The sequence below is a fragment of the Dipteris shenzhenensis genome, chromosome 12 (genome assembly GCF_047967505.1).
Source record: "Dipteris shenzhenensis isolate YYH24624 ecotype China chromosome 12, Dip_SZ_1.0, whole genome shotgun sequence".
In the NCBI taxonomy this organism is placed as follows: domain Eukaryota; kingdom Viridiplantae; phylum Streptophyta; class Polypodiopsida; order Gleicheniales; family Dipteridaceae; genus Dipteris; species Dipteris shenzhenensis.
Genome location: NC_141607.1, coordinates 34388228 through 34401971, shown reverse-complemented (window position 1 = coordinate 34401971; position 13744 = coordinate 34388228). Strand labels below are relative to the sequence as shown.

Sequence of the window (13744 nt, the reverse complement as noted above, 5' to 3'; positions counted from 1 at the left end):
ATGACTACAACAGATAATGTTAGGTCTACTTTTTGAAAGAGAAATATGAAGTCTTTTCTAGATTTCAAGAGTTCAAAGCCATGGTCAAGAACCAAACAAGTAGAAAGATCAAAGTCATGAGATCAGATAGAGGAAGCGAATACATGTCTTCAGCATTCATGAAGTTTTGCAAAAGTAATGGCATTTGAAGACAATTCACATGTGCAAATACTCCTTAGCAAAATGCAAGAGCTATGTTGGCTCTTTCCTATGGCTTTTACAAGAAGAGCAGGGTGTTCTTAGTATGCAAGGTTCTGAGGGTTTTTATCACCTATAGATATTTTAGTGTTGCCGTTTGTAGTATAAGTGTAGCTTAAGACCTCGGGTTGTATTCCGGTGAGAGACGTAGGCCTAAGTGTGGTAAGCAAACATAGGGCATGCATGTGTGAAAGGGACGTGCATCATCATGATTGGGGTAATGAAGTATTTCGCCTTCATTGGGGGTTGAAGGGTTTAGGAGGCATTTAAGGGTTAGCGGGAGGCTCTAGGGTTTAGAAGGGGTTTAAGCTTAGAAGGAGGATCCAAGGTTCAAGATAGAGTACATGGTGGAGAACTCATCTCCCTTGTAGATCATGGAGGTCAAGGGTTGAGGGACTAAGGGTTTAGGGGGAGCATAGGAGTGGGGGAGGAAGAAGGTGTAAGAGCATGAGGGCAAAGGAGAGAGAGAATAAGGGAGGAGAAGAGGGAGGAGGAAGGAGGAGGAGAAGGGAGGAGGAGGGGGGAGGGGGGAGGGAGGAGGAGGAGGAGGAGGAGGAGGAGGAGGAGGAAAGGGAGAGGAGGGGTTGCAAGGTTGGAGGAGAGGGGAGGAGGAGTTGCCAAGCCAGGACATGCTTTTGGAGGTGGAGTGCAAGGAAGCATGGACACTTGGAGACAATTGCTTGGAATACCAAATTAGAACTCAACACAATGCCCCCAAGAGTGTGGGATTCATTCCATTGTGGGGTATTTATACAAGTTGGAGAGCTTCTCTCTATGCATGTAGGAATTGTAAGTCATTGTCTCTCTACATGTATAACTTACATCTAGAAGTTGCATGTAGGAGTTGCAAGTTGCATGTTGCATAAGGAGTGGATATAGAACTCGCATGTAGGAATGACATGTAGGAGTTGCATGCTTGCATGTAGGAGTTGTATGTAGAAACTACATGTAGGGATTGTAGGTAGAACTTGCATGTAGGAATCATACGTAGAACTTGCATGTAGAACATGCAAGTTGGATTCCTAAGATGGATTATTCCTAGCCTTATGCAAGTAGCTTTGCCGCTGCTACTCTACACACACATTTTGTGCTACCTAAGTCCATGTTGGCACAGAGACAACATACTCCTAGATCCATTTTATTACCCATCCTTGGGTTATGGCTTATTGTGATCACAGAGTTGGGATGCCAGGCATGTAATCCAATGGCTGTGAAAACTTGTGGCGTGCTAGTCGATCCTCCTATAAAGTCTTGGCACCATACAATTTTTTCTCTATTTCTAGGAAGCCTATATCCACCATTTGTTCAAACAGAGATATGGGCATGCTTCTAAGAAGATGACTCTTTGATCGAGTTGGACTGTAGTATGAGCATTGATCTGCTCATTGGGATTGAAACTGAGTGGAGACTAATGGCAGTCGATGTGGTTGGGGACCTCTGTAAATGAAAAAGCTTAAGGAGGCATATACATCCATGTACCATAAGTCTAAAGAAAAAATGGATGAGATGCAATCCCAAACGATAGTCATCTCCAAAATTGAACTCCAATTGCTAGTGCAAAACAATGAGGCAATGGAAGACATCACCACAATGAAGACCCACTACAATGAACAACAGTGGTGTACCAAGAGCTTGTGGCCACTCTACAAGTGGAAGATCACCTAAAAGCATGAGTGCTTATCCAATGGAAGCAACTCCAACTCAGGATCATATTAGCTCATCCAAACATCAAATTGGAACGTTCCATAGGGGACAAAACACTACGCATAATTTGCCACGACTTGTCTGAATATAAAAAATATATCTTTTTCCTGTCTACATATGTCGGGTTTATAGCACTCAAGACGGATGTTTTCATTGCATATGTATGCCTCATGGGTAGTCCTCACCTCAGGGTTATTGCTAGTTTGTTGCCATTGCTACAAATTCCATCACTATTATTTTACAAGGCATGACATAACCAACATCCCACCCTTGCAACTGATGATCGCATTGCACCAACAAAAAGAAATGTTAGAGGATGACAGGGCCTATCTCACATCTAACTTCCCATATCTAACCACTCTCTATGCCAATCTCATAACCTCACTTACCCTTGTTGCTACCACCCTCTTAACCTTCCCTAAGCTCTAGCCTAACATCTACTCCCTTCATCATCTCTTTGCTCATGCCTCTCACCACTTTTAACTAACCCAACAGTCTCAAACTTAAGAGCCCCTCACACCTTACTTCTTTCCTTCCCTTGCTAATCCTACCCTCGAGGATACCAAGTTGCTCAAACCATTTGTCTAGTTCTTCCCTTCTCCCCCATGTCCCTAGATTCTCTCCCTACCTTGCCATGACGTCCGACACTACTTGTGTTGCCATCAATAGAAAATGACCCAATATTTGATTTTGAATATCAAGATCTAAATAATCCAATTCACACTCCCATGCCAAATTCCATTGATGAGTATGATTTTGATGTGATACCACTTCCCAGTAACCCCATCAAGGATTTTTGGGGAAAATATCATGATATGAAAACTTGAGGTGGATGGACCCTGGACAACTTCCCTACCAACCTTCGTCAGTATCAAATTAGTGAAGCTTGGGTCAGCAAATTGGATCCCCAACCTGATTGGCGCCGCCCCAAGCTCTTTGATGTTATCTTTTTGAAAGAGTACATGTGTACACCTCCATGTCTCAGAACCCATCCCAAGTTCTATGCAATTCCATGCTGTCACGGATGGGAGGCCAACATACAAACTTTGGGTGAGGATCGCACCATTAATTGTCCAATGATCAAGCCATACTCTGGTGTAGAATGGAACATCTAAGGCACACTAATCCAACCACTTCAACAGCATGAGTAAATAATGTGCGGCAACATCGATTGCATCCTTCGCCAAAGTGCTATCTTCTGCAAAACATTGAAATACATTCATGTGACATGCAGGAATGACTTCAGTGGTATTGGACCATTGGTCCAAGACTTGTGCTTGAGAAGTGCTGGCCTCTTTAGCAGTAGCAAGTTGGTCCTTTAAGATTCGGCCGTCCCTTGTAAGCTCTTCAATGCCAAATGTGCGTGTTGCCAAAGATTGTTCACACAACACCTTCATGAATCTACCAAAGTATGTTGATAGTCTCCTGAAGAAGTTGCATATGGTAGATGGTAAGATTGCAGCCACTCCCATGAAACAGAGTTTGAAACTTAGAACAATTCAAAAAAGCGTACAGTCAATGATAGGTACTATTGGTAGCTCATTGGATCTCTTTTATATCTAACTATCACACGGCCAGATATTTGTTATGTAGTAAGTTCACTAACATAGTTTATGGCCAATCCAAAAAAGTCTCAGTGGAATGCAGCCAAAAGAGTCTTGAGGACTAGAGAAAAGTGGGACCAAATCTATTAAAAGTGAGACTGTTTTTTGGTTTTTTTTTTAAAGGTTGCTTTTTTGTTTTTCTCTAGCAAGGAAAGCACTTGCTCTAAATCAAGCACCCACCCTAAATTCGCCTAGCTTTTGATGGCCCTTCTTGGCTATTTATATACCCGGAATTTCTTTCTCTTTCTTATTTCAGCACTTCAGTGCATGAAGGCGAATTTCCCACCCTCTTTCCGTCTAAGATCAGCCTATCAAATTCCACCTTCTTTCTTGCTGTCCTCTACTCGCCTTCTTCCTGGATTCCACGCAGCCCCAGATTCTCTTTTTGTTAGTGTGAAGAGCACGCGTTTGGACGCAGTTGTTTTTCTTCTAGTCCCTCTCCCGTGCGAGATATTTTCCAGCCATGGAAGGACATCAAAGTAATGAGACACCTATGTTGGATTACCGTTTTATTGAGATGGAGGATGAGGCTACATCGGAGATTAATCCTCGTAGACCTCATGACCTACTACGAGAGATGGATTCCTTGATGGATGAACACTGGGCAGCTCTTCACTACTATAAAACCCCTCAGTACTACAAATATATTGAAGAAGGCTCATGTTGTTCTAAATGTAGATAGCTTGTTTTAGAGTCTTTGTACCGCTTCCGAGTTATTGAGAAGCAATGAAGAGGTTGAAATTCTCAGTTTTGACTGACACCCAATTATTTTTAGCTCGACTGATCTTTTGAACCACGTTTGGTTCAAGATGTTTCCCAATTTTGTATGAATTGTAAACTGTCTTGTTATTAAATTGACCAAGTTTTGGTTAATTTGGGTTTGATTTGTAACTAGTGGCATCTATAATTTGATGGTTTTTTTCAATTTATACTTTTCTTGCATATATCTTGAAGTTTTTTAGATATATGGTACATTGATGGTGCCCGAGTATTTGTTACATATTAGACCGGATTTAACAAAGGCAATTGCATTTCCCTTTCTCGAATCTTGGTGTGTAGATTCCTATTTGGTTTCTATTTGAAGTTTTAATCTCGATGTGATTGTGAGTTATGGCATTTCTTCGAGTCACCGTTTGGACATATGAAGGTTCTTATTGATTAGACCAGGATGAGTCTTGTTGGATACCTTCTTTGAATCATGTCCAAAGGCGGGGTCATTTTGATTCTCTCTTTCAGTCCGAGGTCATGGATAGTCAGGATTCAAGAGTTGTTAGGGATGCTACCTACTGGTTTTCTTCTTTGACCTAATAGTTGGGGTATTGTAACACAAGGGGGTGATATAATCACATTAAGAAAAGGATTGAGAATGGATTTGCCACCTTGACTCTCATCTGAGTTGAAGAGGGATTGGCTACTTGATTTACTCATATTGTCCACTGAGTTTTTTATTTGTAGTATACTTTGGTGGTATGGGACACTAAGGTATGTTACCTTTAAGATTCTCTGATGTGGTGGTATAATCCAGCGTGAAATAATACCCAAGGACCTCTAGGGTGAAGTACAAGTAGGCTGAATTGAATTGGGGGTAACCTGATTAGATTTTTTACGAGGGGTGACTAAGATTCTTTACCCTGAGAGAAGCCATGTATTTTTTGGGTTCAACCCTGGAGCTCCATAGTCTAGACTCAATCTCAGGGAGGGTTACCGCATATCTTCTGATGATGGTATGTCAGTGCCTTGTTTGGAACTTGATGTTCCTAGATAAGAGATCCTAAGAACTGGATGATCCTGTGATCGGAGTGGATTATTGTGCACAAGTTTATACAGGATCTTCGATAGTGGATCTTGTTTTAAGAGATTTCGGATTGTATGTTTCCGTAGTCTTTGGATCACATAGGATGCTATTCCTATGATGGTTGACTATATATATGTCTAGAACAGTACCATTGACTAGATATAGCCAACTGAATTTTTACTGACTATCCTCATGTAGGGGCATTTCAAGGATAGATCAAGGGGACCATATCTTTGGTCAGAATTTTGCCCATTGATACTTCCATGAAGATTCTTCCATCATGAATTATGAACGGATACCTAATTGTTCTGCGATGGAAAGTCTGTCATGTATTTCAACCCAAGAATTTGAATTACAAGGGTATCCCGTTGAGGGATTTCAGAATACTAAGTAATTCAAGAATTAGGGTTGATAGAAATTGCAACCCAAAAATTGGCCTCAAGGGGTTCAATTGATGGGGTTGTTCGAACAATGATTCCTAGATTTCAACCTAAGATTTTGAGTTCAAGGATACTCAATAGATAAGGTTCATAGAATCATTTACCTTCAGGTACAGATTTTACCATGCTTGTGTATGGATATGTTAACGGAATTAACTCTATGGATTCAGGCATTATTGGATTTCTCGAGGAGAATACTCGACGATATGTAACCTTGTTTAGATTGAGAGATTTACTTTCCTCGGGTTGGTTGTCAAAGATTGTGGCTTTGGCCTTAGATTCTCTTTGATTTGAATCTCATGGAAAGGATAGCACACTCAAATTGATAGTCAGAGTATAGTTATTGGCATTGACTCATCTTCACAGAGAGTTTTCAGGCTTTCTAGTGAACTCAGGACTGAGTTCTTAGAGAAAGGGGAGTATGTCATGTGCATGGTGTACCTAGGGTTGGAAAGCAGGTTAACATGGGTTACGGGATAGCATAGGGCTGGATGGCTATTTTTAGCCGAGATTGCTATATAGAGAGAGATTGATTCATATATAGTGCTCGCTTTATATGGAGGGAGCTATTCATAGCATTGTGCTATCTATAGCGGGTTTCCTTCTATATAGAGGGAGGGCCATTGCTATTGTGCAGATCAGTTGAGCATTCCTCAATTGATGGATGGGACTTGGACCCAGGCCGGGACGTTGGCCATCCACATGGCGGATCATAGGTGGTGTATCGAAGGTCCTCTGGACGACGGGCTCAGGTGGTATGGGACGCCTGGGTTAGATACGAGCCTATGGAGGATGAGTCGAGCTGTAGCCCACGTGCTCGAGGGTGGTCGGGAGGATCGAGGCACCTGCGCTATGATTCTGGTTGTATCAAGGACGAGATTCTAGGTCAGTGATAGGGTCAGATCCTGTGGGGTCATGTCAATAAGTGAAGAGATAAAAGTTTGCTAGAAAGACGACACAATTAGTGTCCATGGGGATTCTTAGATGAATCCAAGAGTATTCCCAAACTCATCCTCTAAAAACACAACATAGTGCAATTTCAATCTCACGATAGTCACACATAGATTGAAAAATCTATTACTCCTTATCTCACTCACGCAGTAATTCTGCCTCTGGAAGGTCAGCACAAGCCTCTTCCTTGCCTTGCAGAAGTGCCCTACATCGTCAGTGTGGACAACATCAAGGTCTTGGTATTGGTTGGCATTGCCTCTCAAATGGTATAATGGTATGGCGTTTGATACTTTAAAATCATATTGTCATGATGCTCAGGGAAAGTGAGAGCAGTTTCTTTTGCTTGTGCAAGCCATTTTGAACGAGACCTATTCTTCGAGCATCGATCGCACACCTTATGAAGCGGCGTTTGGAAGACGGTTTACATCCCTCCTTACCCGGATGGTGTCTCCATCTCTTGAAGTCAACAAAACCACGAAATCTATGACAAAGATTACGGAGTCAGTGAAAACCCGCATCGCCAAAGCTCAAGCATTGTACACGCGCAAGGCTAATAAGTCCAGACGAGATGTCCAATATGAAGAGGGTCAATGGGTGTATTTGCGAATTATCAAGCAAAGATTGAAGCAGGTGAACAAGCGATGCCCTAAGCTGTCTTTCAGGAGCTTCGAACCATTCCATATAGTCCAAAAGATCAATGGTGTCTCCATAAAGTTACGCCTTTCAGACAATTGGACTATGCACAATGTGTTCCCTGTAGCTTGGTTGAAGCCATATTTTGAACCTCCTCTTACCGAGATTTCCGACGACCAGTAATGTGAAGTTCTTGATGAAGCCCAAGTTTTGCAGCCAAAGCAGATCCTTCTTCACAAATGGAAGCATGGATCAAGACGCAAGATCGGGGAGTTTTATACCAAGTTCCGTGATCGAGGTACCCATGAAGTAGTGTGGTTGGACGAAGATTTTTTCCAAGAGTTCCCACAAATTTTAGCAGACTGCTTGGAAGCAATGAACCTACCACTAAGTTAAGGAGGAAATGTCACATGCACCCCTGCACTTGGGTGCAAGGTGATACACTAGCTACATTGACAAGTGCGTTATAGTTCCCTAATAGGAGATTTTGTCGTATGCTATGACCCCTTAGGGAGCCCTTGTCTAGGGACACTTAGGCACAAGCTACGTAGGTCAGTCTCTTAGCCTTAGGTCAAGTCAGAAGATCAGTCCTTGTTCACTGGTACCCACTGGAGAACACTAGGGTAGCATTTCCATCTTAGGATTAGAGATAAGTCTACGTCCAACCTAGGATAGGAGCGCTTCTAGGCCCCCTCAACATTGGAACAAGTGAAGGGGAATGGACTGGGGAAGGGCTACCCTTATAGGCTGCCTTGCACCCCTCCCAAGGCTGCCTTTTATGGGGCCAAGGGCCCACCCAACCAGCCCAAACAGCCAACTAAAAAGTCGGCCAGTTTGGCTGGTTGACTCAGCCCCATAGCCCCTATAAATAGGGGACCTCCTTGCCTCATTCCTCATTCAGTCCTCCAGCCTTCAGCACTCCAAACAGCTCCCCTCTGCCCCTCTTGTACAGCCCTGAACACCTCCAGAGTGTGGTCTCTGATCAGCCTCAGATCTTGGCCTCAGTTCAGCCCTCCTGGAAGGTGTCTACGCAGCATTCGGGGATTCGGACCAACAAATGCAGTAAGGTTTGGGTACTGTTTCAGCAGCTCTTTACAGTTCTCTGTACAGTTTTGCACAGCTCACTTCTCAGCTCTACATCTCAGCTCCCTTTTAGAATCTATTACTCCTACTCTCGCTCACACAGTAATCCTGCCTCCTGGTGGACAGCACAAGCCTCTTCCTTGCCTTGCAAAGTGCCCTATATCGTCGGTGTGGACAGCATCAAGGTCTCGGTATTGGTTGGTGTTGCCTCTCAAGTCTTTGGATCTGCAATACGTGTGCACAGTGTATTCTTCAGAAGCACTTGTCCGTGCTCCCTCAAAGAGTGTTATTTGTATCTTTCAGTTCTCCAAGTATAAAGCCAATTCTCCCCTGATTGGGGGAGGGGGCCCTCAGTGGGTACAGGGACCCAATCGGTTGTCAACTCCATTCTCTCTCTATCCTTATCTCCTTTCTCTCTCTATGGTGCATGTTACAAGACTATTGTAAGAATCATCTTTGTACATGGGATTATTAAATAAGTGCCGCATAGCTTCCCAACATTCATGTACAATTATATATGGGATAGCACCCGATGGTCCATATGAAAATGCCTTACATGATTAAATCTCATAGATTCATCTTTGCTTTCAAGATGGGGACCATCTCACGTTTCAATCCAAGCACCCTCCACTTTTCTACTACAAGGTACTTTTCATCCCATCGTTGAAGGCAAACCTAGGATGGAGGAAGAAGATATTTGCTGCAAGCAAAGTCCACCTTCCTCTGTGATGTCTTCACCAGTTCTCGACCAAGTGTTCCTTTCAAACCTCATTGCTGCTCAGTAATCTATCCAAAAAGTACTGCAATCAGTTAGGGCTCGTGTGTGTTTTTAATCGTGTTTCACCAGTTCCAGACCAAGTGTTCCAGACCATTCTAGGAAAGGAGTGGGATATTAATTAACTAGCATGTTGCTGCTCAGTAGTCTATTTGAAAAGTACTTCAGCGAGTGAAGGCATCACCAACTCATCTTCGAGGATGTCAAGCACTGCAGTCTCCACTTAATGTGGACATCTCAATCCTCGTACATTTATCCCATTCCACATGCATATATCTGCAGATGTTGCTGCTCAGTAATCTATTCAGAAAGTACTGCGATGAGGTTAAAGGCATCACCAACTTGCCTTCAAGTCTGCTGAGCACTGCAGTCCCAACCGAATATTCACATTTTGCATCCTCACGGAGCCCACAAACCTGTTGTGATCTTACAGAAGATTCCCTTCATATCCTTCACATTATGCATAGCATGCATCCCTGGAAGACATCTTAGCCTTCAACACACCTTTCAAATCTTGTTGTACACATGCAAAGCTTCTTCAATGCTCACAAGCAATTGTCCCTCAAGGGGTACAGATAAGCCCAAAGGGCTCACTAATGTCTCAAAATGTCCGCAGGGCAGCTTCCATACCCTCATCCGAGATAAGGTGTGGCAGAGAGTCCAAATGTGGGACATGGCCATTGTCTTGTACCTGTTCGCTTAATCTCTTTAACTTTGCACAGACCTTGTCGATTTGTGAGTGGTCGCAGTCTCCCACAGTAAAATTATGCACCTTGTTATCAACCTCAATGAAGGCATATCCAGGCTTTTTCCAAGCACATGCACATTTTCTTAGCTCTTGTATTTTGTCTGCATCCTGCCACATTTCAGCATTAGCATACATATTTGACATCAGCACATATGCAGAAGCTTCTGCGCAATCTACTGTGACGACACTATCAAAGCTTCGTGTCCCTAGCTTGACATTGCCATATATATTGCAATTGTAGAGCAACGCCTTCCATGCCACAAGATCAGGTTGGAATGGCATACTTTGAAGTAAATCTTTTGCATCCTTCAAGTACCCCATACGGCCAAGCAGGTCCACCATACAGGTGTAATGATCAATCTTAGGCTTGAGGCTATGGTCTCTTTTCATTGACTTGAAATGGTGAAAGCCTTCTTCCACTAAGCCCATACGATTACATGCAGAGAGAAGACAAACAAACGTGACATCATTTGGCTTCAAGCCTTCTTGTTGCATGCCCTCAAAGCATTGCAGAATCAGCCTATAATGGCTATGCAGGGCATATCCTGCCATCATCGCATTCCACGTCACAACATCTCGTTTTGACAATTTGTGAAACACACTGTGTGCACTTTCAAGGCTCCCGCATTTGGCATACATGTCAATAAGAGCATTGCCCACATGCGTATCCAATTCATCATAACGTTTTATGATGTCAGCATGAATCAACTTGCCTTGATCTAGGGCTGCAACTCCTGAACATGCATTCAAAATGCTGACAAATGTGATACCGTTTGGCTGCATGCCTTCCTCTTGCATTCGCTGGAATAGCCTGAGGGCCTCATGTCCATTCCCATGCTGTGCAAATCCTGTGATTATCACATTCCATGTCACCACGTTTCGCTTGATCCCCTCCTGTTGCATCCGCTGCAAAAGCAGGAAAGCCTCTTGAGATAGCCCATGCTGGGCAAACCCTGCAATAAATGCATTCCATGTCACGATATCCCTCTTTGGCAAGCCTTCAAATGCAATGTGCATGTCTTCCAGGCTCCCACATTTGGCATACATGTCCACCAGGGTGCTACCTACGAACATCTCAGATTCTAAACCACTTCCAACAACCTGAGCATGAATCACCTTACCCTGTGTAAGTGCTCCTACACTACCACAGGCTTTTAAGACAGCCACAAAAATGTATTCATTTGGTTTTAACTCAGACTGTTGCATCTGATGATACAGTTTGATAGCTTGTTCAGCGTCACCATGCTTCACATGTGCAAAAATAATCACACTCCATGCAAACATATTCGGTTCAGGTAACTTGCTAAAGATTTGGTTTGCTTCGAGCAAAAGTCCAAATGATACAAACATGCGGATTAGATGGCTCCCCAAAAAGGAATTCGACCATAATCCACTTCTTATGATAAGGCGATGGACTGTCCTGCCGGCTGTGACGTCTCTTTTGTTGATGCACTCCAGTATCAGATTATAGAAAACGCCGGTGGACACAGGACCTCCTCTCTGATTCGTTAATTCAACACGCTGAAGTGCCTGAGCTTGTTGTCCTTCTTCGCACAGCTTTCTCAAATCTTCCAAAGAGAAGTGAGACTCAGCAGAGTTATTATTTCTCGGTCTGCCGTGAGACACAAAAGAGCTATCACAACCATTCTTCCTGACGAGCCTGCAAAAATATAACAAGATTAAGGGAGCCTGAAGTACCAAGTCTACAAGATCAGATTTCAACTACACGCTGGAGTAGATTGTAGAAGATAATTTTTTCATTGGATACCTGCTACATTTTCCGTGTGAGCCGCCGCAGATCATTGCCGAATCTCCCAAAGGAACCTTGCATTCTTCTAAAGCTGGCAGCCTTCCTGTTATCCAAGGAAACCATCGCCAGCCGTCAAAAGACTGCATAAACTGATGAATCAAATTGGAAGACGAGGAGGAACAGGTAGATTGAGAGATGACTGGCGGTGGTGGAAAAATCAAAAATAAGCGCATGAACAATGGAGCTCCGACACCGGAGAGGAAGTGCGCCAGAGCACATAACCACCCAGAAATAAGCTCCATAAATCTATGGAGTGTTCGCCATCATGAGCTCCACAAATCTATGGAGTGTTGGTCATAATGAGCTCCCAAACAAGGCATAAATCTATGGAGTGTTGGCCATTATGACCTCCCAAACAAAAAGACAACTGAGGCTTCTGAAATGGGTTCACACTTACTCTCAGCCAAGAACCTCTTTGGTGTCTACACCATCCCGAGAGCAACTCCCGATGCATCTGGTAATGGCAGGCGTTTTCTCACACCCCCTTGAGCCACGTGTCATGAATCTAAGCCCTTGATCTCCCTTGATTCTGTTTGATGTAAAAGCTAAGCTTTGGACTAAAGCACTAAAAGCATATAGGTGCTTTTCACAAAAAAAAGACTATATAAGCGTTTCAAACCTATTCGATTTGAAGAGATGGTCTACTTGATTTGCAGGCCTCCCACCTGTTGGTGCTAAAGGTGTGCAGCACTTGGAGTGGGGGGGTGTCAAATGACCCCCCCCCTCTTCTCGTGCCCAACTCAAAAACGAATGGGTTCATTTCACATCTAAGGAGCCAGGCCTTCCTGCGCCCACCTCAAGAACAAATGGGTTCATTCCACATCAAAGGAGCCCCTGTTGCAAGTCGAGCATCCATGTAGTGTGAACCCAACCTCACTCTTGTCCTTGGCTTGAATATACGCTACCATTTATCAAAGCAAATAACCATGAACATTCAAAATTGACTCCTAGAATTAATCTGTACTCACAATTGTAATCATAGTTGTTATTCCCAATCGAAGCAAACTAGGTTTTGATTTCAAATTAAGTTTGCAAGATTGAATCTAAAATCCAATCACAATTATTATGGAAATATTAGATGAAAAAATAAAGTACATTAATGCATCTAAACAATCATACATTCACACATAGAATGTTGTAAAAGCATTTCCCACTAAAAAAATGATTATATCTCGTTAATGAATAGATAAGTTCATTTTAAATAACTGTAAACTTTTTGAATTAGTTTAAGTACATCTATATTTTTCAAAGGTAGATTTGGACCGCCGACTCTCCCACGATCGAACTTAATTCACATCGGAATACATCCGCCATGTGCAAGAATTCTGTGACTGTGTTGCCATTTTACTTGCCAAAGTAGATCATCTAGGATGTGGTGCCCCTCTTGAGGAAGTCCGAGGTAGGGATGCTCTAGGTGGAGTACTATCTGACATCATAGTGCTTGCTAAAGCGCCAGTGGATCCCCCCTTGTGCAACGCCCAATCCCCCATGTAAAATATGTCAAGGTGCTCTAGGAGTCTTTTATGCCTTCTCTATCCAAAGAAAAGGTAAAGGCTACCAGGGATCCTCGTGAACTCATCTGTCCCTCCAAGGGTCTCTGCCACTAACCATGAAAATGAGCTGCTCCCAGGTGCTCCTCTGCATTATTCCAAGCTTCTGAGAGAAAGAAGCTCCTCCTTGCTTGCTCATCCCAAATTCTAGATTGTTAATGTTGCCTCCAACAATCCAAGAGTCAACATATGGGAGGCACTCTGTCAGCCACCTCCAAAAAGTAGGGTGATGCTATCTATAGGCAAGTGCATACACATTCAAGATCCCAATCCTGGACTTGCCCACTCGAAAACCCAGCCAAACTGCTCAACCTGTAAAATAAGCTTACCCTAATTAAAGACCTTTAGGGCCACTACTTGGAAGATTGAGAGACAAACCCCTCTACTCCTTCCTACTACGGGGGACCAAACCTC

General features: G+C 43.2%; 1 protein-coding gene across 1 annotated transcript; it reads right to left on the bottom strand.

Moving 5' to 3' along the window:
* Window positions 1-8933: 8933 nt before the first annotated feature.
* LOC147896130 (pentatricopeptide repeat-containing protein At2g03880, mitochondrial-like) lies at window positions 8934-12124 on the bottom strand. The gene is made up of 2 exons (XM_087382667.1): window positions 11739-12124; window positions 8934-11630 (listed from the first exon to the last, which is right to left on the bottom strand). Exons 1-2 carry the CDS (start codon window positions 12020-12022, stop codon window positions 9824-9826), a joined length of 2091 nt encoding a protein of 696 aa, XP_087238793.1. The 5' UTR covers window positions 12023-12124; the 3' UTR covers window positions 8934-9823.
* Window positions 12125-13744: the final 1620 nt, after the last annotated feature.